Source organism: Scyliorhinus torazame, chromosome 8 (genome assembly GCF_047496885.1).
Source record: "Scyliorhinus torazame isolate Kashiwa2021f chromosome 8, sScyTor2.1, whole genome shotgun sequence".
Classification (NCBI taxonomy): domain Eukaryota; kingdom Metazoa; phylum Chordata; class Chondrichthyes; order Carcharhiniformes; family Scyliorhinidae; genus Scyliorhinus; species Scyliorhinus torazame.
Genome location: NC_092714.1, coordinates 75325285 through 75350178, shown reverse-complemented (window position 1 = coordinate 75350178; position 24894 = coordinate 75325285). Strand labels below are relative to the sequence as shown.

Here is a 24894-nt window from a genome sequence, read left to right as displayed (position 1 = left end):
AAGATTATGTCTCCAATCAGACACTGAAGGAATCATTAGCTATTACATTTCAAGTTATATAATACACATTACATAAGATATATTATAAATTACACAGGCATTGAACACAGAAGTAAAAGTGATATAGAGAGATAAGCAAAAATAAATTTAAAATGCTAAGAGCAGGCACAAAAAAGACTTGTTGTAGGTACCATCAAGAGAATTAGTAAAGGGAAATAGTAAATTATTATTTAAAGTATAGAAATAATTTATGATGAAAGGGAAATCTCTTTATGAAGGCTGATGGAATGAAAAATACATTTTAAAAACACCTTTCCTAGATTTTAGTAACAGGTTTTGAGTATGTATGACCACAGCATGTGCCAGGCATTGGGATTATGCACTGATTTGGGCACAATCCAATTTCTAGACCCTCATGCCCTTAATTGTCACAATTAAAATCTAGTCCCCTGCCCCTTTAGTATTGTGTTAAATCTCAGTACAACAGCTGGATGGTTTGGATGGCCTTTTATATCCATACTTGTTTTTCTTCATACTTTACTCAATAATGAGTTCACAAGATTAGAAAGGAATTGCAGATGCAGAGAGCCATTTGATTTGGCAAATAATTATCCTCCCCCCCCCCCCCCCCCCCGCCCCCCCACACACACACCCAGAAGTCTCTCCATTGCAGCATACAACTTTTATTTAAATGATTCTGGTTACTGACATCTCTGGAAAATAAATGAAACATTAAAGTGTGCAATAAACTCCAAAAAGAAGAAAATAAAAAGAAGAAAAATGTAGCAGGGGAAATTTGTTCATATAGCATCACTTCATTGATATAACTGAAGAGCGCCTTGTGGCTCATGAAAGCAGCGGCCAATGTACTATTATTCTGGTGAATCAACCCAGTCTGCACACTGCCACTTCAAACCAAGTTTTCCCCTTAGATGTTTAAGATTTATACAAAAACGATGTAATTCACCACCCACAGAAATTCTGAGGTCTGCCATTATTTTATTATCATTCAGTGATAGCAAAGAAAATAAATGTTTGCATGGGCAGAAGTTAAAACTGCTCAGTATATCTCATAAAAGGGACTGAAAGGGTAGAAGTGATAAGCAGTAATTCAGTTCTGAGCTTCAAAAGATGAAAATTCACTTATTGTTCATGATATCTTCTGAAATCCTCAAATGGACAATAGACTTGTTTCCTGAATTTACTCTCTCAGCATCTGTCTTACCTGTCCTTTTCCATGAACTGCACTATATTATGTTGTGGAGGTTTGGGTACTAGACTCAAGGTTGAGTTGAAGGAATCCTCCTCTGATCCAAAGCCATTGTATGGAGGGATTTGTCTTTCAATTTTAATGGTTGGTTTTGACTGGTATTTGACTGGTGTGAAGTCCACTGTTAATTAATAAAATGAAAAATCATATTTGCCTGGTTATTTTACAACCAATATTAGATAGTCTTTCAGTGCAACAGGTGGTAAAAACACCTTTATTTCCAAACATAATTTGATTACTTAAATTTTTTGAGGATAATTCATAAATAATACAGTTCCATATTCAATAAACTACACACGTTAGATATTAGTTGGTGCTTGAAGCACAATTTTGTCTGGCTCGAGAACTAGAATATAAAATAAAGTGCCGCAAATTCGCATAGACTCTGGGGTGATGTCTCAGGGCAAACCAACAAAGAAATGTTGCATTTTGCAATATAATGGACGGGATTCTCCGCCACGCCACTTTTCTGCCCCAACCCGCCGGCGGGATTCTCCGTTACGCCGGCCGGTCAATAGGGTTTCCCACTGTGGGGCAGCCCCACGCCTTCTGGAAACCCCCCGGCGGCGGCAAAACGGAGAATCCCGCCGGCAGAGAATCCAGCCCAATATGTTTGAAAAACATTTTCCAGACTCAGCATTATGACAGCACAGGAGAACACTTGGCTCATTGTGTCTGCACCAGCTGTCCGAATGAGAAATTGACTGAGTGCTATTGCTTTCCTTCTCCCTTTCTTCTTTTTCAGATAAGTCTAATTCTCTATGGATGCCTCGATTGAACCTGCCACCACCATACTTTCAGGCAGTACATTCCTGACCTTAACCACTTGCTACGTGAAAAAGCTTTTTCCTCTTGTTGCTTTGGCTTCTTTTGTCAATTACTTTAAATGTGTGCCCTCTGGTTCTCGATCCTTTCACATGTAGGAACAGTTTCTCCCTATCTACTCTGTCCAGACGCCCCTCAAGATTTTGAATACCTCCTCAAATCTCAGCTCAGCCTTCTCTTCTCCAAGGAAAACAATCCTAACTTCTCCAATCTACCTTCATAGCTGAAATTACTCATCCCTGGAACTGTTCTAGTGAATCTTTACTACACTCACTCCAATGTCTTCACATCATTTTGAAAGTGTGATATCCAGAATTGGACACAATACTACTATTAATAATAATACTCCCGCTGAGGCCAAACTAATGTCTTATACAAGTTCAACATAACTGCTTTGCTCGTGCCCCCATACCCCCTGGCTTTTGGGTGGTGCTTGAATGTACTGTCTAGCACTGACCCCCATCAGTGTTTGGTTAAACAGCGAAGGTGCTTTCGAAGGTGGTGGGGGTCCGGGTCGAGCCAAGCTGGGGGTTGGCTATATTCGGGGTTGCAGAAGAACCGGGAGTGCAGGAGGCGAGAGAGGCTGATGTTTTGGCCTTTGCGTCCCTAGTAGCCCGGCGCAGGATATTGCTTATGTGGAAGGAAGCCAAACCCCCGGGCGTGGAGACCTGGATAAACGACATGGCAGGGTTTATAAAGTTAGAACGGATCAAGTTCGTATTAAGGGGTTCGGCTCAAATGTTCACCAGGCGGTGGCAACCGTTCGTCAACTACCTCACAGAACGATAGAGGGAATGAAAAGGAAGAAAGACACTAGCAGCAACCCGGGGGGGGGGAAGGATCCGGGCGGGCTCTCAGGGATGTCATTGTATATGGATAGACATTTGTTATAGGTAATGTATATTGGACTGTTGGATTGTATCTTTGGAGAGTAACTATTTTTGACAAGGCAGTTGACATTTAGTTTTGTTTTTGTTTCTGTTTATATATAATTTATTTATTTGTTTAAAATTGGCCACTGTTATTTATATTGCTTTATTGTTGTTTAAAAGAAAAACTATGTACTGTTATGTTTGGCCAAAAAATCTTGAATAAAATATATTTTTTTTAAAAAGGGAGGATCAAACAGGGTTCGTTAAAGGTAGGCAACTGGTGGCGAATATAAGAAGATTGCTCAATGTGATCATGATGCCCCCAGAGGGAAAGGAGGTGGAGGTAGTGGTGGCAATGGACGCAGAGAAGGCGTTTGACTGGGTAGAGTGGGAGTACTTATGGGAGCTGCAGGGACGGTTTGGATTTGGGGTGGGTTTCATCGACTGAGTCAGGCTGCTATATCAGGCCCCGGAGGCGAGTGTGAGGACAAATAGGACAACTTCCGACTATTTTAGATTGCACCGCGGGACGAGACAGGGGTGCCCTCTCTCCCCGCTGCTCGGACCCGATGGCGGGGATGGACGGAATCATGGCGACCCTGGGGGTATTCGGACGGATTTCAGGGTACAAATTGAATATGACAAAAAGTGAAATTTTTGTAGTTCAGGAGAGGGGCCAAGGGGACAGGGTGAGGTACCTGGGAATACAAGTGGCGCGGGATTGGGGTCGACTGCACAAGCTGAACATGTCCCGACTGGTAGATCAAATGTGAGGGGAGTTACAGAGGTGGGATGCGCTCCCGTTGTTGTTAGCTGGGAGAGTACGGACAGTTAAAATGATGGTCCTCCCGAGGTTCTTATTCGTGTTCCAGTGTCTCCCCATTTTCATTCCACGTTCCTTTTTTAAGAGGGTAAGCAAGATCATTTGGGGCTTTGTATGGGCGGGCAGGTCCCCGCGAGTGAAGAGGATGATGCTCGAGCGGAACCGGGGGGAGGGGGGCGGGGGGGGGGGGGGGTGGGGGGCTTGCACTGCTGAATTTCAGCAACTATTATTGTGCGGCTAACATAGCCATGATAAGGAAGTGGGTGATGGGTGGGGGGTTGGCTTAGGAACGGGTTGAGGCAGCCTCATGTAGGGGTACCAGTCTGGGGGCGTTGGTGACGGCGCCTCTGTCGTTCCCGCCGGCACGCTTCTCCACCAGTCCTGTAGTGGTGGCGGCCCTTCGGATCTGGTGACAGTGGAGGAGGCACGTGGGAGCAACTGGAGCATCGGTCTGGTCCCCGATATGTGACAACCATCGGTTTGCCCCGTGGAGGTTGGCCGGGGGGTTTCAGGTATGGCGGAGGGCGGGGATCGAGTGGATGGGAGATTTGATTTTGGAAGGGAGCTTCCCTAGCTTGAGGATGCTGGAGGCCAAGTTTGCGTTGACGAGGGGGAATGAATTCCGGTATATTCAGGTGCGGGACTTTTTGCGTAGGCAGGTGCCTTCTTCTCCACTCTTGCCATTAAGGGGGATACAAGATCGGGTAGTGTCTAGAGGGTGGGTGGGGGAGGGAAGTGTCTCGGATATTTACAAGGAGCTCATGGGGGCGGAGGAGATGCAGACCGAGGAACTGAGGCAGAAATGGAAGGAGGAGTTGGGAGGGGAGATTGAGGAAGGCCTGTGGGCGGACGCGCTGAGCAGGGTCAATGGGATTGCAACATGTGCCAGGCTTGGCCTGATTCAATTTAAGGTCGTCCACCGGACCCACGTGACAGTGTCCCGGATGAGCAGATTCTTCGGTGTAGAGGACTGGTGTGTAAAGTGTCTGACAGGACAGGCAGACCATGTCCACATGTTTTGGGCTTGTCCAAAACCTAGGAGATACTGGCAGGGGTTCGAGGACATCATGTCTAGAGTACTGAACACGAGGGTGGCAATGAGTCCAGAGGTGGCGATCTTTGGGGTTTCAGTGGCCCCGGAAGTCCAGGGGGAGAACGAAACCGACGTCTTGGCCTTTGCTTCCCTGGTAGCCCGGAGACGGATACTTCTAGCTTGGAGGGACTCAAAGCCCCTGAAGTCGGAAGCCTGGCTGTCAGACATGGGAAGTTTCCTGGGCTTAGAGAAAATCAAGTTCGCCTTGAGAGGGTCGTTGTTAGGGTTCGCCCGGAGGTGGCAACCATTCATTGACTTCTTTGCGGATAATTAATCGCCAGCAAGGGGGGGGGGTTAGGGGAATGTAGTATAGGGGGTCAATTAGGCAGATCTGGGTGCGGCGGGCTATGGCAATTGCACTATATACTTTGTTTTCTGTACAGTCCTTTTTTCTCGTTCTGTAATTCTACTGTTTACAATTCCAAAAAATACCTCATTAAAATTGTTTATTAAAAAAAAAAAAAGTGCAAAATAAACAACGGCCATGATTTGTAAAACCCTTTCATCCTCCCCCTCAACTCAAACTTCACCTGCTCGAGCGTCAAAAATTCCAGCAGGTACCCCGCCAAGCCGAGACACAGGGCAGAGAAGCTGATCTCAATCCCAGCAGGACCCGCCTTCGGGCAATCAGCGAGGCAAAGGCTAAGACATCCGCCCCTGCTGGTCCGAGATGCCGAAAATGGCTTCTAGAGGCGCTGGTTTGAACTTCTCATGCACCACCCCCGGGATAACCTTAAAAACTTCCCTCCAATACCCCTCCAGTTTTGGGCAGGACCAAAACATGTGAACATGGTTTGCGTGGCTCCTCCCACAGTGCTCACACGCATCCTCCACCTCCTCAAAGAGTCAGCTCATCCTCGCACTCCTGAAGTGCGCCCTATGTACCACCTTCAACTGCATCAGCCCCAACATCGCACACGAGGTTGAGACATTTGCCCTCCAGAGCACCTCACACCACAGACCATCCTCCATAACCTCCCCCACCTCTTCCTCCCACTTGGAATGTAGAAATTGTTTTATATTATAATTTATATTTGTGGCAGTAATGTTTCTAAAAAACCCTGGTTTAAAATACAAACAGGCAAGGTATTTACTCAAACTGTAATTAAGAAGTCATAAAAGTGAGGTCACCCTCGTTTCTAACCATTTACTGGTTTACAAATAAATGGCTAATGGGATATTGTTTTGATTGTTGGAGATTCCCTGGGGTTTAGATAATGTATCAAGTACTGGAGTTTGTCCTAGCTAAGTAGGTCATGGGACACCTTAGTGGGATACAGATTATGTAATAATGGTAGGAGCCATGTCTGTGTCTGTAGTTTATCAGTTTGCTTGAAGATTTTAAGTTGAACAGCAGTGTGCCATAGGATTTGAATCTGACAAGACAGAAGGGTTTTCAGGTTGTTCCTGAAAGGGTCTCTTTCTCCAAGGTCTGCAGATAAGCAAATAACCCAGATTGGGCAGCACAGTAGTACAGTGGTTAGCACGGTCGCTTCACAGCGCCAGGGTCCCAGGTTCAATTCCCGGCTTGGGTCACTGTCTGTGCAGAGTCTGCACGTTTTCCCCGTGGCTGCACGGGTTTCCTCCGGGTGCTCCGGTTTCCTCCCACAGTCCAAAGATGTGCAGGTTAGGTGGATTGGCCATGCTAAATTGCCCTTATTGTCCAATAAGGTTAAGTGGGGTTACTAGGGTTACGGGGATAGGGTGGGGGTGTAGGGTTTAAGTGGGCTGCTCTTTCCAAGGGCAGGTGCAGACGTGATGGGCCAAATGGCCTCCTTCTGCACTGTAAATTCTATGTTAACTTTATTTATAATGTATAAGTTATTGTAACTGTATTGGGTTGCTTAATTGGAGTCTCATGGCTGGTGTCGATAGTAAGTTAAAGTTTTTCCTTTTAGTTAAGAACTGTTTATTGTAAAGCTATTTTTTATGTTAATTTGGTTAATTATATGTTTAAATTAAAGCTTGTTTTAACATAAAAGATACCTATTGTCAGAGTCAACACTCCTGGGGTGAGGTATCATTTCCTCACAGTTTTACAAATTGAAAATGAGTTGGGGTCTCGTCCAGGATCATAACAAGGTATAATGATTCAACTAAATGCGTACAATTTTACTTTTTTCTGCCTAGCTGATTATTACATCACTAGCTACATCTTTAATTACTGTCAGTTTGGCACTGATTTCGGGCTTCCTGAAGCCACCCCTCAAGTTACTGTGGTTTACCTCTTCTGCAAGTGCACTGAAACAGTGATGCAGAATTATTTTTTAAATGAATTTAGAGTAACCAATTCTTTTTTTTCCATTTAAGGGGCAATTTAGCATGGCCAATCCATCTACCCTGCACATCTTTGGGTTGTGGGAATGAGACCCACACAGACACGGGGAGAAACTCAACACGGACAGTGACCCGGGGCCAGTATCGAATTCCGGGTCCCCAGTGCCGTGAGGCAGCAGTGCTAACCACTGTTGGGCTGTTTAGCACAGGGCTAAATTGCTGGCTTTGAAAGCAGACCAAGGCAGGCCAGCAGCACGGTTTGATTCCTGTATCTGCCTCCCCGAACAGGCGCCGGAATGTGGCGACTAGGGGCATTTCACAGTAACTTCATTTGAAGCCTACTTGTGACAATAAGCGATTTTCATTTTCATTTTCATTTCACTGCACCACCATGCCACCCAGAGATGCAGAATTGGGCAATTTAGCATGGCCAATCCATCTACCCTGCACATCTTTGGGTTGTGGAAATGAGACCCACACAGACACGGGGAGAAACTCAACACGGACAGTGACCCGGGGCCAGTATCGAATTCCGGGTCCCCAGTGCCGTGAGGCAGCAGTGCTAACCAGTGTTGGGCTGTTTAGCACAGGGCTAAATTGCTGGCTTTGAAAGCAGACCAAGGCAGGCCAGCAGCACGGTTTGATTCCTGTATCTGCCTCCCCGAACAGGCGGCGGAATGTGACGACTAGGGGCATTTCACAGTAACTTCATTTGAAGCCTACTTGTGACAATAAGCGATTTTCATTTTCATTTTCATTTCACTGCACCACCATGCCACCCAGAGATGCAGAATTGTGAGCTGTGTGGGTTATGGCTGACTTTCTGAGTCCAAAATCATCTGACTTGCATCATAAAGTACTTAAGGCGACTGAAAAACTGGTCGGTATGTTTGTAAAATGAATTCTTAGTTTATTGTGTAGCAATGACTTTGTGATCACTGAAATACTGCTAAAATGCCAGTGGATATCCTCTGTTTAACTTGGTCCATGGGACTTCATATTGTACAATAAAGTATGCTCACTGGCCAAAGGTTTGAACTCATCTACTGCAATGGGATTTTTAAATTTGCTACATGCTTTGAATACACAAGTACAATTATCCAAGTTATTGAGTTATCCAAGATGGTGCCAGAGCGAGGCGACTTCTTACAAGCTGTGCCCAGCATACCCTCTAATTCTATCTTTTACTCTCGTTCTATGCTTCTAAAACTTTAAACTCTCTAACAATGTTCTTATTCAATTACTTACAGATTTAGTGATCTTTAGGACCCAGAAGACACCTGAAACTGACGACCTGAAATCGACCCGGACCAGCCGACCACGTGTGAGCAGCTGCCGGAGCTGCAGTCCCAGGCCTGGGGATTCCCCTACAGCGGCTGCCAGAGACCAGGAAAACGCCCTAGAAGCCAGGGCCTTCACTCTACAGGCTCCCAGAGACCTGGAAAACACCGCAGAAGCCGGGACCTTCACTCTGCTGCTCTCCAATGACCAGACCAGCATCGCAGCAGCTGGAGCCCCCCCCTTCCCCCCCCCCCCCCCAACTTCCAACCCCACTGACCCGGAGAGCTGTGACCTCCTGCAGGCCCCAAGCACTCCCTCCACTCCCCCCCCCTTATAGTCACCCCACACTCCTAAAAATCAACTCCCACAGCCTAACAATCACTAATACTGCTCTTTTAAATTTACTTGCAGGTCTAGAGATCCTCCAACCTCTGAAGGAAGACCGCGATATTGAAAGGACCCTGCGGACCCCAACACACAGACCACGCCATCGCCTCATCCGCAACCGCGACCCGAGAGACGTCATCCACTTACCGACCTTCGACCCATCCACGCCAGAGCGTGGTCTGGACATCCACCGACCTGTGATGACAAACCGCAGACCGACAGCGACCCGGGACACTCGACCGCGCAGACCCATTTTCCGAGACAGGAACCGCAAGCAAGGCAACAAATCATCCACACACTGACCAGAGTGAAGAACCTCATTGGACACAACCATACCCTTAACACCGCATACTCTCACCATCTCCTTGGCTCAAAAAGAAGCCGTAACACCAGGAAGCGTGGAAAACGTGCAGGCCTGCAGGTGAGAGTGAAACAACGCGGCCCCAAAGCCCCTCTGCCTAGCTTATTCCTAGCTAATGTCCAATCTCTAGAAAACAAATTAGACAAACTTAAAGCCAGACTCACTTTTCAAAGCGATCTGAGGGACTGCTGTGTACTCTGTTTCACGGAGACATGGCTCACTCCTGCTTCACCGGACTGTGCCCTACAACCAGAGGGCTCCTCAATACGCCGAATGGACCATACAGCGGCCTCAGGCAAGGCTAGGGGAGATGGGATCTGCTTCCTAATCAACACCTGCTGGTGCCTAGATGTAGCAACACTGGCGAGTTTTTGCTCCCAGACCTAGAATACCTGACGCTAAAATGCCACCCCTACTACCTTCCGCGGGAGTTCAGCTCCGTTATCCTGATGGCAGTTTACATCCCACCCCATGCAAACGTGAAAATCGCACTGGACGAAATATTCACCACCACAAATAGCCTTGAAACGAAATATCCCGAGGCCTTATTCATTGTAGCTGGGGACTTCAATCAGGCCAAGCTCAAGAGCGTACTACCAAATTACCACCAAAACATCACCTGTTCCACCAGAGGCCCAAACATCCTGGACTACTGCTACACAAATATCAAACATGCCTACCGCACTATCGTCCGCCCACACTTTGGCTAATCTGACCACAAGGCTGTGCTCCTGCTCCCGGCTTATAAGCAAAAACTGAAGCGGGAGAATCCGTCAAAGGAAGTTGTGCATTATTGGTCTGAGGAATCGGATGATCTCCTACGGGACTGCTTAGAGTCAGTGGACTGGTCAGTATTTAAAAACTCTGCGACCAGCCTGAACAAGTACGCCACTACACTAACTGACTTCATTAGTAAGTGTGTAGAAGGCTGTGTGCCAAAGAAACAAATCCGCGTGTTTCCAACCGGAAACCCTGAATGAACAGGGATATCCACTGCTTGCTGAAGTCTAGGTCTGAGGCGTTCAAGTCAGGCAACCCAGACCTATACAAGAAAGCCAGATATGATCTGAGGAGATCCATCAAAGATGCCAAAAGACAGTACCGGACCAAGCTCAAGTCCCAGGCTAGCCAACTATGGCAAGGTCTGCAAGACATTACGGGCTACAAGATGAAGGCATGTAAAATCACCGGCTCCAATGCATGAGCTCAACGCATTCTATGCACGCTTTGAACAAGAGGTCAGCGAGAGCAAGTCCCGCCCCCCCCCCTCCCCCCCGCCCCCCCCCCCCCCCCCCCCCCAGAAGCCTCGGATGAACTTGTATCTGCGATGACCATTGCAGATATAAGAACAATCTTCTCCAAGCTCAACCCTCGGAAAGCCACTGGCCCAGATGAGGTACCCAGACGGGCACTCAGGTCTTGTGCGGATCAGCTGGCGGGGATATTCGCAGACATCTTCAACCTCTCTTTACAACAATCTGAGGTCCCTATCTGCTTCAAGAAGACGACCATCATCCCTGTACCAAAAAAAAGGCAAGCAGCGTGCCTTACTGACTATCGTCCAGTGGCTCTGACATCCATCATCATGAAGTACTTCGAAAGGTTAGTCATGGCACGAATCAACTCCAGCTTCCCGGATTGCCTTGATCCACTACAGTTCGCCTACCGCTGCAACAAGGTCCACAGCAGACGCCATCTCCATGGCCCTGCACTCTACCCTGGAACATCTAGATAACAAAGACACCTATGTCAGACTCCTATTTATCGACTACAGCTCAGCCTTCAACACCATCATTCCTACGAAACTCATCTCCAAACTCCATGGCCTTGGCCTCGGCTCCTCCCTCTGCGACTGGATCCTGAACGTTCTAACCCACAGGCCACAATAAAGAAGGATAGGCAACAACACCTCCTCCACGATTATCCTCAACACCGGTGCCCCACAAGGCTGTGTCCTCAGCCCCCTACTGTACTCCTTGTACACCTATGACTGCGTGGCCAAATTCCCCTCCAACTCGATTTTCAAATTTGCTGATGACACCACAGTAGTCGGTTGGATTTCAAACAATGATGAGACAGAGTACAGGAATGAGATAGAGAATCTGGTGAACTGGTGCGATGACAATAATACCTCCCTTAATGTCAACAAAATGAAGGAGATTGTCATCGACTACAGGTAGCGTTGTGGAGAACATGCCCCTGTCTACATCAATGGGAACGAAGTAGAAAGGGTCGAGAGCTTCAAGTTTTTAGGTGTCCAGAACACCAACAACCTGTCCTGGTCCCCCCATGCCGACACTATAGTTAAGAAAGCCCACCAACGACTCTGCTTTCTCAGAAGACAAAGAAAATTTGGCATGTCACCTACGACTCTCACCAAGTTCTGCAGATGCACCATAGAAAGCATTCTTTCTGGTTGTATCACAGCTTGGTATGGATCCTGCTCTGCCCAAGACCGCATGAAATTACAAAAGGTTCTGAATGTAGCCCATCCATCACGCAAACCAGCCTCCCATCCATCGACTCTGTCTACAATTCCCGCTGCCTCGGAAAGGCAGCCAGCATAATTAAGGACCCCACGCACCCCGGACATTCTCTCTTCCACCTTCTTCCGTCAGAAAAAAAGATACCAAGTTTGAGGACACGTACCAACCGACCCAAGAACAGCTTCTTCATTACTGCCATCAAACTGTTGAATGGACCTACCTCGTATTAAGTTGATTTTTTTCTCTACACCTTGCTATAATGTAACATTATATTCTGCAGTCTCTCCTTCCTTCCTTATGTACAGTATGCATTGTTTGTACAGAATACAAGAAACAATACTTTTCACTGTATAGTAATACATGTGACAATAATAAATCAAATCAAAATCAATATATAATGTGATGTATTGTGTTGCACCGAGTTGTTAAAAATAGCATATGAACTTGAAATCCCTAAGAGTTTTCTCCCAGTACGTTTAATGATCTTAATGTTAATTTAATTTACTTCCATTTGATTGATTCAATAAATACAAAACTGCATATTCCACTTTTTATTCAAAGAATTAAGGAGTGTCCCATGATGGAGCAGCCTAATGTCACAAAGTAATGACAGGTTGTGTTTACTGCAATTCAGAATGATATCATGGGAATCGGGGAGAAATGTTGGTAATCAGGCACACTCTCTAAAGGAAAGGAGAAAAACAATATACCTCCTCGTGGTTATGTCATTTGTGTCTGATCCTTGAGAACACAACAGTTATCTGGCTGAAATCTCAGAGAGAAGAAAATGCATGATGAAAACCAAACTACTGAGAACAGAAAAAATATGGAACAAATATAATGTAAAATTTGATATTCATGTCCTGCTTGTTAAAATTGCATGGCGAAATGGCTTATTTATTGGAATTTGCAGCAGCTATTTTTTTTCAAAATGGTTGTTCTGTAAGTTCCTTCACTTTTTCCTTACTGTATTTGGCATTACATACTGGTACGAAAATTATTTTTGCAAACTATTCTGGAACTGAAAAGCCATTCAGTGCTGAAAGGGTTAAGTACTTGTATGTCTTTTTCCAATCTCAGGAGACTGCCTCCAGGATCAACAGCGCCACCGTGTGACCATATGAACCGGAGGAAGTAAAAAGGCAAAACTGTACAAATTGCTTTAATTCTGTTTCTGTTATTTTTGGATAAGCTTTATCTCTGCACAATCTGTCTGGATAATTTAAAGCAAATGCTAATCCATTTCTTTTAAAAGTAATCAAATATGAATTTGTGCAAATGTGTTAATAGGTCCTAGAAAAAGCGGACAGTGGAATTAACCCAAAAGCAAAACAGACCAGGTTTACATTTCATCCACAGTTGATCACACTCTCACCAGATTGACATAAATCAATGTCACTGCACTGTTAGCTGCCCTTGCCTCACTTATTTGTTTATTTTTCCACTGGAGCGATAGTATTCTTTTCTGCTTCCAGTAAGCATGACTTTTGCTTCCACATTGCATCGGAATGCACTAGTTGCTTTGAGAATGGTATGAATAGGCAACACAGTTATATAATTTACTCCACCCACATTACTGGGAAACTAGGAAAATGTAGGGTACAATGTGCATAGAGTCAGTTAAACGAAGGACAAAATAAACCTCCGTGACAATAAAGGAAATTAGCTTGGGCAAGAAAAATGTGATGTGTATATACAGTGTTTATAAATATGAGAAAAGTCAATAGAAATATTTTTTTTAAAGTAAATGTAGGGTACTAATGTTATGTGCAGATCTCCATTCACCAGTATCAGGATACCAGTGAAATTCTATTATTAGTAAAGAGCAGGTTATATAGCGAACTATCCAAGAACTTCCAGCCATAAAATTAAGCTGCATAATCCCATTGGTGCTGGCACAACTGAAGCCCCATTCCCTGACTGACTAGGTACTAACCCGGGTGTGCCTTGTGTGTGCCAGAAGCATCTGGTCAATTATTTTGACGCACACTCGGTCTACTTAATCAGGCAGATTCAGTTAAAATCCTCTCTGATTCACTAACAGCTGAGCATGTATTCATATGCATTTTATTTTATAAATATGTTTATTAAGATTTTACATTCTTAAAAATAACGCAACAAAGTTCCAAAATAATACACCGCCATAAACAAGGAAGGGGGAAAAAAACCAGAAATGCTTAACCCACATGAGCACAGAATGGTACTGAAGAATGCCATCACAAGTGGCTTCATATAATCATTAGACAGAACTAGATACTCATATCGCCCCAACAGAGACCAAGTGAGAAACAGGATAGAATCATGAAAACATGACAACATGGCAAAATGGCTCACACCTTCCCATGCCACCAACCCTGCAATCATCACGAGAAATCAGGATAAACCTTCCACACCATGATCGGGTATGCACCAACATACACCCTCATCAACTGCAGCAGTGCCAACAACAGCAATGGCCTATCACAACCTTCTCCTTCCAGGTACCAGATCACATGCATCCATGTAGGAGCCAAGAGCGGATTCATCATACCCACCCTTGAAAAAAAAGTACAAGGAAATTTTAGATCGAAGGGGAGTTACATACATACTACACAACGCAATAAAGCCAAAAAACGGGCCCAGGGCAGAACCTAAATTATGAAGAGAGGAGAGGAAGAGAGGACCAATAATAACATGTTCAGGCCATAGTCAATCCTTCAGTCTCCTGAGCTAGAAAAGAAGGAAAAGAAGAGCAAAAAAAACCTACCGGAGCTATCCCACCAGATGACAACACCCACCAGTGAAGAGGAGAACAGGCCACTCAATCAACAAGAGAGCGACACTGCATCGCCCCCCCGCCCCCCCCCCCACAATGGGGAATAACAGGGTATCCACCAGAGTACCAAACTTGACCCATCCCCAGGACCCTGTGTACCAGAGAAACAAAGAAACAAAACCCAGCCTCCCAGGAAGCTCCTCGCAACACCCTCAGAGAGGGACATCCCGAGCCTCAAGGGGCAACAGGGTAACAGGCAGGCCTAGCCCAGCACCAACCGACACACAAGAAACTTTACCTCCAGGTTGGTCCTGCAACACACCCCAGAAACCTGTACCCCTTTCCAGCCTGTATCTGTCCAACCCCATCCAGGGCAACGTGCCATAAAAGGATGACTATTCCATCCCCTGCCAAGGGGGGGGGGTGTCCCACCCGAGAAGAATAAGACCCGTTAAGACACCCAACAATTGGGCTCCCTGAGAGCGAGGATTGATTCTCTTCTCCCCAGCACAAACATAGAAACCCTCCCCAAAGCACAGGGCCAGTAAGGACAAGGACCAACATAATGCTCAGCTAGATGAAGAGAAGAGAAGGAGAACAAAACCTCCAAAAATGGCACACCCAGCCTAGCTCAAAGCGACCACCATTGCAGAAAGGATATCCAGAGCAGCCTCCCTCCTCAACAAGAGAAACCCAAACGAAACAAAGGAAAAACTCAGCCTCAAGGAGGAGACAGAAGGAACCCAGTCCTCCCCAGGATACAAACTACCCAGGCCAAGGAAGGATAAAGATACCGATTCTTAATTTTAAGTACATAAAAAAATACAAATACAAAGGAAAAACCCGAAATGGATTCGCTCTAACTGGAGGGCTAATCTCAATCCCAGCAAGGACTAAATTAATTAACTCGAGCGACCATATCCACCCACCTTTCACCCCGCCCAGGCTCCACTCGTCCGTTTCATAAACGATACAGGAGGTGACAAAAAACACTCCCCTTCTCCAACCACAAGGCTTATAAGACACAATCAAAGGGAGTAAAACTGCACAAATCACACTTCCCATAATTGACTCAAAATGATCTTGCTAACACAGGATAATCAACAGTACAGGCCATAACATTCATATTTAGCACTCCCCTTCAGGGAGTGAAGTTAACAACATGATCAACAGGGAGTCACGATCAGGAATCTCGAAGAGTCACGAGGTAGATTGCAGGATAAAGACATCTTGCATGTCAGATGAGAAGGCAAAGGTTAAAGCAGGATCAAGGATCTCTCCCAAATTCCAAAGATTGGAAGCATGAGACACTATTACTTCTCCCATGTCATCTCTCCGACGCCCAGGCAGACTACAGCCTCGGCCCCGGCCTCGGGGAATGACTCAACCCACTCGGCCACCTCAGGCCACCACGACAAGCATCAAGAATAGAATGATATAGGACCAGTGGTCGGGGGGCCCTTCCGACCCCTGGACTCAAAGATTCTCCCATTCGGCAGCAGAGTGTCCACGCCATTGGAAACGCCGTTGCGTTTCACGACGGCGTGAACGGGCTGCTGGGAGTACAGATTCTTGTCCCTACAGGGGCCAGCAAGCCGCTGGAGCGTTCACGCCGCTCCAGCCTCCCATCCCGGCGCAAACTGTGCGCCGCGGGATCCATGCATGTGCAGTGGCGCCGGCGCCAACCCGCACATGCGCGGTGGCCTCCCTCAATGCGCTGGCCCCGATGCAACATGGCGCCGGTGTTCAGGGGCCGGCGCGGAAGAAAATAGGCCCGGGGAGCGAGAGGCCGGCCCGCCGATAGGTGGGCCCCAATCGCGGGCCAGGCCCTATCGGAGGCCCCACCCGGGGTCGGAGTCCTCCACCCCCCACCCCCCCCAGGCCGCACCCCGACCCTGCGTGCAGAATTCCCGCCGGCTAACAGCAGGTGTGGACGGCGCCGGTGGGACTCTGCCTTTTTAGAGCGGCAGTTCAGCCCCTGTCTATGCCCCTCATACAAAATTATGAGGGGCATAGACAGAGTGGATAGTCAAAGGCTTTTCCCCAGGGTAGAGGGGTCAATTACTAGGGGGCATAGGTTTAAGGTGAGAGGGGCAAGGTTTAGAGTAGATGTACGAGGCAAGTTTTTTACGCAGAGGGTAGTGGGCGCCTGGAACTCACTACCGGAGGAGGTAGTGGAAGCAGGGACGATAGGGACATTTAAGGGGCATCTTGACAAATATATGAATAGGATGGGAATAGAAGGATACGGACCCAGGAAGTGTAGAAGATTGTAGTTTAGTCGGGCAGTATGGTCGGCACGGGCTTGGAGGGCCGAAGGGCCTGTCCCTGTGCTGTACATTTCTTTGTTCTTTGTTCTTTGTTCACCCGGGACGGAGAGTTGGCGGACTGGCCGCGTACACCCGCCCGCCACCGGCGCTGCACCGAACGGAGAACCGCGTGCTGGCATCGGGGCGGCGTGGCCCGGTTGCGTGGATTCTCTGGCCCGGCCCCGGGCTGGGAGAATCCCGCTCAGGGTATGTTGTGCTTCATCGAATCTGATCAACCCAGCCTCCAGCTCAGGATTACCAAAGATTACCAGGGCAGCCAATTCTCAAACACAATCAGGAACTCCTCTCCCATCACTCACCAGGGACCGGCACAGGGGAACACCCGCCCTCTCTCCATCTCCAGAACCCATCAGGATAAATGACACACCATCCAGCAGGGTTTTGAAGGCGTCTCCTAACCAGGGACAGTGCTCTTTCAAGTGCAAGAGCTCTCTCATGCAGTCGTTCGAAGTGAGCTCTGACGACTTGCATCGAAGAGCCGAAATTCTCTGTCAAGACAACATCTTCGATTGCAGAGCACACAGAACTGCCAAGGCAAGAGCCTGCTCAGCAGCAACTGCACCAGTACAAGCTGAGCCCACCCCAGCCCGCTCTGAATGCCGCAAACAAACAATTTTATCTTGGCTCTTTTTCACAGAAAAAACAATCAGGAACTACCAGGAACATAGCGCAAGCCATTTGGTCCAAGAAAAATATGAAACGTGCACCAGACTGAAATGAAAGATTACGACAAGCAGAACTGGAGCTCGTGAAAACACAACTGCTCCTGTGCTCACATCACATGACCCCATGTTTTGTGACAAGGGATACCCTCAACACATCTGGCATGTGACTCCCCTCCTCAGCACAACCATGCAAATTCTATACCTTTAATCCATTATGTATCATCACAGGTTTCATCCTCATGACCAAAATCCTGAAATAAAAGGTGGACACAAAACACTTCCAATACCGTTTAACTCAACAACACATCCAATAGTAGTGATGATTGGCCCAAGGCAGATCCTCTACCCATTTCTCCACATGCTGCGGTCCTGTGTTTTCCTGATCAGTTGCTCTAAGAGCCTCCTATTTTCAACTTCAATGAACAAAAACCAATATGAATGGGGGAAAAATGGTTTCTCACTGCCAACCTCATGTAAGCTCAGAGGAAGCACACATCCTCTTCCTGAAGAATCCTTCACCTGTAAGCAGCTATTGTTCCTTGAGGTTTCAGGTCTTCCACCACCAAAAATTCACTGCTGCCATTGTTAGCCATGGCACTTAACCCTGAGCAAGGCGACCCTTACCAGGGCCTGGGCTGCTGCCATGAAAACAGTTTGAGCTTACATGGCATGAAGCATGAATCTCATGACCTCAGAGACATTTCATGACTTCTAACTGTTTTGCAATAGAAGCAGAGACTTCAGCCAGTAGATACTGCATCCTATGGGGTCCACAAGTGCTGTCATGTTTTCTACTACTTCCACACTGGACTGACACTAAGCTCTAAGTGAAGTCCTGTGCCAGGTTGCAGCTGAAGTTCTCCACTGACAACAGGCTGTATAAGAAATCTGTCAACGTATCAAGCATCTTGGCGTGCATGTGCATCAGCATTCTGCTCTCTGCCCCCTCATTCATGTCCACTCATCTGTAATCTTGTCCTCCATGTGCTGATCATGATTATATATGTTAGGTCCAGAAAGAGCTACAACAAGAAAGCGATGATGAAAGTAACAAAAGTTTTAATTACACGATAAACTACATTAGGCAACTCCACTCCCTGGAGAGTCTCCTCCTCCAACCCACATCTGGGTCAGGGTTTTTAATGTCCGGTTGGCTTCCCTTGTTAGGGGAAAGCCCTGCCCCCTTATTCATATTAATCCGAGGTCACGGGGAATCTGACAGTCCACACCCCGTGAATTATAATAGTTGCGACACTCTCTCTCCCCCACAAAGTCCGGAACGATGTCCGTCGTGATAGTTGTCGGGCAGCAGGTCTTCGCTCTGGGTTGGCGCTCGGGCATCGTCTGTGTGGGTCCTTGCGGCATGTAACTCATGGGGGGTCCATCATTTCCAAGCTGAGAGCCTAAGCAGCGCCGCCTCTGGTGGACTTGTTTCCGTGCCCTGGTCCCCGGCAGCCGCAGGTGGTTGCGTCTCCATATCAGAGTCGGAATCCAAGTCCTCTGCTGTTAACTTCTCAGTGTCCTGGGGTTCTTGGACCCGTGGTGGCGGCTCCAGTGCCAATGGTGGGGTAGATGGTAACAATGGTGCCAGTTTATCCAAGCGAGGGTCGGCCAATGCTGCAACTTGGTTGCGGAGGTGATCCACATGCCGTTTCGATTCTCGACCCTGCACCTATACCATGTACGACATCGGCCCCGTCAGCTTAAGTACGACGCCTGGAAACCACATGACTCTGTCACCAAAATTTCAGACGTGATCTGCGTCGTTGGGTAAAAAACGGCGAAGGGGCGTTTGCTGACACGTATCTAATTCAGACCGTTCCTGCCCGCTGTGGATCTTCCTGCCAATGTTTGCAATACGAGGCTTAGGGGTGTGCATAGGCGCCGTCTCATGAGCGACTCTGATGGACCAGCCCAGTGGTGGCGTGCGGTATAGTCCTGTAACAGAAGAGGAAACGGGTCAGGTGCATCTTGAGGGAACCCCTAGTCTGTTTCCGCATCCCCCACTTGAATGTCTAACCGTCCGTTCGGCCCCCTTGATGCCGGGTGATACAATGCGGTGCTGATGGTGAATTCTGTTCATTTGTAAAAAGTACCCAAATTCTGCGCTGGTGTACGCCGTCCCATTGTCCTAGACGAGGACCTCCGATATGCCGTGCATGCTAAATATCTGTCAGAACTGTTTGTTTGTGGCCTTGGTGGTCGTCAAAAGCATTCAGTGAATTTCCATCCATCTCGAGTGGACGTCGACCAAGATCCAGAACACTGATCCCTGGAATCAGCTGGCAAAACCGATTGAAGCCGAGACCAAGGTCGCCCTGGCCATTCCCAAGGGTGGAGAGGTGCACCGACGGAAGTTTATGGTGCTCCTGGCATGGCCCACATTGCTGGGTGAATTTCTCAATATTGGTGTCGATGCCTGGCCACCATACGGTGCAGGAGGGCCAACAGGGTTGGTAGGTCCGAGATGAACTTCCCATAATAGTTAATGAGTTCAAGGAATGAACAGAGTTCCGTGGGGCATCTGGAATGGCAGCCTGCCGGGTTTCCCGCACATTGGACTGGATTCTCTGCATCCATGCTCCAAAATCGCAGCCAGCGCGGGGCCGGAGAATCCACTTACACGCCGTAATCGGGCCCGGTGCCAGTCTGCCGATTCTCCGGGCCCCGAAAATCAGCGTGACCGCAGAGTACGCCGCGGGGCCAGGGGCCCATTTCCAGAGGCCTGCCGAGCAAACCTCCACTCCTGACCGGCCAAGTTCCCGACGGCGTGGAACTAAGCACCTATTGCCGGTCGGGATGCTGGCAGGGGATCTTATAGGCGGCCGGGGGGTATTTGTGCTGGGTTAGATGCTGGGCGCATGGTCGATCGGGGAGGGGGGGGGGGATCATTTCTCGGTGTGGCTCCGCGGTCCGAGTCCGCCATGGAGCTCAGCGCGGCCGCTGGAGGCCACCGCCGTGCGCATACGCAGATTCTGAACCGGAAGTGCAGGGGCCCATATTACTCCGGGTCCCTGCTAGCCCCCTGCAGGCCACTGAATTAGGCCCACATTTTTATAGGAATTTCGGGAGTAAATCTCCACCATTTTTATGCCGGCGTGGGGACATAGTCTCATTTTGGGAGAATCCAGCTCCTTGTCTTTGACTGAGTGAATGACGCTTCTGTCCACTTGGTAACCGAGGTACGTAGCCTCCGGGCATGGAACACGCACCTCTCCCTACGGAGTCTAACCCCAGCAGCAGAGGAATGGGCAGGCAGAGGCGGACCATCCTTTGGGCGCCTCTAACCACAGTTTAACCACAAGTCCCGGCTTGCTGGTCTGAGTCTTTCGGGTCAAGGGAAAATGCCCGTCTAGCATCCCGGCCCCTCCGATGTTGGTCTGGCTCGTGCAGGTTGAGCCCCCAGGGTCGTTGGTTAGGATTATCTGACTGAGAAGGCATTTCTCTACAGGCGGTTGAACGCCGTAGACTGAGAATCTCCATGCCCTGTAACGCCTGCAAAGTTTGTTCCACATTCTTGATGGATAGGGCTATTTCAATTGCCATCTTCACGCCCACGAATACCGCAAACCAGCCTGTCTCGCAGCGTCTCAGACAGTGATGCCCTGAATCACGGACAGCAGGAGGCGGAGGGAGGGTTGGGGGTCGCATGGTGAGTTGGGATGGATGCTTGCGTGGGGGCGGAAAGGTCTCGGTAGCAGGGCAGCGGATGGGCATCGGTGTTGACTCACCTCGGAATGTGGCGACTCGGGGATTTTCACAGTAATTTAATTGCAGTGTTAATGTGACACCTACTTGTGACACTAATAAAGATTATTATTATCATTATTATTACTCAACCTTTCTCCGGCACTGGAGGCCAGTCCTCCTGGTACACCCCTGGCACTCACAGCTGCCACGTCATCCCAGGCAGTACTAGCTGCCCTGTGACTGACACTCCGGAACCCTCGGGCGGGGGAGGGGGGGGGTCCTGGCCTCCACTGCATCTAGGAGCCTCCCCAAATCAGCATCCCTGAATCTTGGGGCCAATCTCCCGGGTGCCATTGTTGCGAGCTGGCTGGAGTTGGCTATGGAAGAGCTGTCTAAGTGCTGCTCGGCCTTGTTAGCGTGGAGCTGGTGAATCAGCCGAGGTAAACCTTCATTTGCAGCAAGAAGCCTGTGTGGCCAATTAATGCTGAATAGTGTTGCCGGTCTCGCTGGGCTGAGCGCTGGGAAGCTCATGGCAATTCCTGCTCTTTACCACACTGAGAAATATTGCCAGAGAATCCCGTCTAATGTATATGATTACGGGGAAAAGGTGGGAGAATGGAAATAGATGAGTTGCTTATTCGGAGAGCTGGTGCAGGCTCGATGGGTCAAATGGGTCAAACTTCTGTGCAGTACCAATTCTGTGATTCTGAACATTGATAGCTGTGTTAGGATGGTGTAGAACAGTGTTCTTCAAACTTTTTTTCCGGGGACCCATTTTTACCAACCGGCCAACCTTCGGGACCCAACCCGGCCGACCTTCACGACCCACGCCGGCTGACCTTTGCGACCCATGCCGGCCGACCTGCGCGACCCACCATTTTCTCTTATTTTGTTTGCTGCTGACAAAAATGGAGGAAATGGTTTTGAATCCCTTTGGCCCTCGTACACGCTCCTCCAATGGAACCTGTTGGATGAAGGTGATGCCTTCTGGTGTCGGAAAGTATGGAGTCTCCATCTGTCCAAAGTTCTGAATTTTTTTCCTGTAAAATGTTATCAAATAAACCACCCCCCCCACCCCCCCACCCCCCCGAACTCGTAAAAAAAAAAACTTTTTTAATGAGTAAAGTAAATGAAAAAAATGAATAAAACCACCCCGAACTTGCAAAAAAAATAAAATGAATAAAATAAATGAAAAAAATAAAAATTAAATGAATAAAATAAATGAATAAAAACCAATACAGAACTTGTAAAACAAAAAGCTGCAACCGTTTAAAAAAATAGCGACTGCATTGTGCATGCGTGCCCGATTATCGTGCGCGCATGCGCAATGCGGCCAAATGTTTTTTAAAAACATGTTCGCGGCCGCTTGCAGCCGGCGTTATGAAAAGCCGGCTGCTGCGCGGGGATTTGCGCGATCGGGAGCGCCGCGGACAACAGCTCCGACCCTCCCGACACCCGCCCGCGACCCGCGCCCCTGACTTTGAAGAACACTGGTGTAGAATATTAGGCACAAATCCCTGAATGATGATGATGTGGTGCATTGAGCAGCACAAAGCGTTGGTGGTGTAGTGGTTAGGAGATGACATTTGAAAATGCATTCACTTAGCCTGACCACCTGCGTGAAGTCATTGAACTTCTTGCAGCTCTGCCACCAGATCCTCATGGTCAAATTGACCTCACTGGCCACCTTCTTCCATTCTTTTCTCGGGTTTGTTTTGAGGGCTTCTTAGCCCGTGCGGAAACATTGCTTCTCTTTTCACCCCCTGTACTAATAGCTCCATCGCCACATTGGATAACCTGGTGTCTTCTCTCTAGACATTTGCTCTGTTGAGATGCTTCTGCTTGGAGACACTTCCTCCACAGACAGTCAACAACAGCTTCTATATAATGAGTGTAGCTGCCCTTTAAGAGGGACAGGCTGCCTTTAAGATATGTTGGCGAGCTGAAACACACGTTACATGTTGCTGGATTTCGTTTCAGCATGTGTCCAGTCAGCAGTGTAATGATATGCATAAGCAATTCTGTATGTTAATACGTTAGACCTCCAACCAGCAGGTGGCAGTAGAACTACACCATGTGACACTGCAACCTCAGGAGTCTGGGTGAGGAGTTGTCATGGATAGTCGTGTTTTGTCTTTGCTCTCATATTCTAGTTGTTAACAGTTTACAGTTAGTAGTATTGGCATAGTTTTCTACCCTATTATTGTAATTTAATAAATCTTAACTCGTCTAGATGTTCTTTGGTGCACTGACTCAATCATTGTAACAAACTAGAACGTAACAAGCAGTGCAGGTCATGCTCAGCTGCACATTGAAATCATTCAATTGAGAAAGCTGCACAGAGTTTACATACTGTTTGCTTCAACACTGGACTGAACATTCGATAATTGAATAATGACACCTGCATCTGGAAACGGAGTACTCAAATTTCCAACCCAATATTTAAAATTGTAAAAACTCACAGTTAAACTGTAACTAGTGTAAAAAAAAAATCATTAACTGATCCTTTCCAGATTGTCTATAACACAAACTAACATCATTTGGCATCAGTACAAAGTTAATCATGTGTTCTTGGAATCAACTGAGATCCATCCAAATTCTTCTGGCAAATGTTAATATAAGTTGTGTTGCCAGGGAGAACGTAATATTCTGAATTTTCTGATCACACTCAAAGACCACCTCTACTTGTAAAATTCCTGGGTGAATTCCAAAAGAACACCTCTTACACAGTGAAACTGAACCTAGCCTTTTGGATCTTCTTATTGTAGTTCCCTATATGCAAACAATGACAATCCTAGGTTCCATCCTAACTGCAGCACAACAATGCATTCATTCATTTGAGATGGTAGATCTTAACTAGTCACGAAAAGTCATTGGCAAATAGGGTTAAGGAAAATCCCAAGGCTTTTTACACGTACATAAAAAGCAAGAGGGTAGCCAGGGAAAGGGTTGGCCCACTGAAGGATAGGCAAGGGAATCTATGTGTGGAGCCAGAGGAAATGGGCGAGGTACTAAATGAATACTTTGCATCAGTATTCACCAAAGAGAAGGAATTGGTAGATGTTGAGTCTGGAGAAGGGGGTGTAGATAGCCTGGGTCACATTGTGATCCAAAAAGACGAGGTGTTGGGTGTCTTAAAAAATATTAAGGTAGATAAGTCCCCAGGGCCTGATGGGATCTACCCCAGAATACTGAAGGAGGCTGGAGAGGAAATTGCTGAGGCCTTGGCAGAAATCTTTGGATCCTCGCTGTCTTCAGGGGATGTCCCGGAGGACTGGAGAATAGCCAATGTTGTTCCTCTGTTTAAGAAGGGTAGCAAGGATAATCCCGGGAACTACAGGCCGGTGAGCCTTACTTCAGTGGTAGGGAAATTACTGGAGAGAATTCTTCGAGACAGGATCTACTCCCATTTGGAAGCAAATGGACGTATTAGTGAGAGGCAGCACGGTTTTGTGAAGGGGAGGTCGTGTCTCACTAACTTGATAGAGTTTTTCGAGGAGGTCACTAAGATGATTGATGCAGGTAGGGCAGTGGATGTTGTCTATATGGACTTCAGTAAGGCCTTTGACAAGGTCCCTCATGGTAGACTAGTACAAAAGGTGAAGTCACACGGGATCAGGAGGGAGCTGGCAAGGTGGATACAGAACTGGCTAGGCCATAGAAGGCAGAGAGTAGCAATGGAAGGATGCTTTTCTCATTGGAGGGCTGTGACCAGTGGTGTTCCACAGGGATCAGTGCTGGGACCTTTGCTCTTTGTAGTATATATAAATGATTTGGAG

At 47.5% G+C, this 24894-nt stretch overlaps 1 protein-coding gene across 3 annotated transcripts in view; it reads right to left on the bottom strand.

Moving 5' to 3' along the window:
• The window catches only part of efhc2 (EF-hand domain (C-terminal) containing 2), a 232602-nt gene that overhangs the window by 61711 nt on the left and 145997 nt on the right, over positions 1–24894 (bottom strand). For 2 of the 3 annotated variants that reach the window (XM_072513842.1, XM_072513841.1), the window contains exon 8: positions 1226–1391. The exons of the other annotated variant lie outside the window; for it this stretch is intronic. In XM_072513842.1, the coding sequence (XP_072369943.1) occupies positions 1226–1391 (166 nt within the window). The remainder of the gene's footprint in view (positions 1–1225; positions 1392–24894) is intronic. 3 annotated transcript variants of the gene reach the window in all.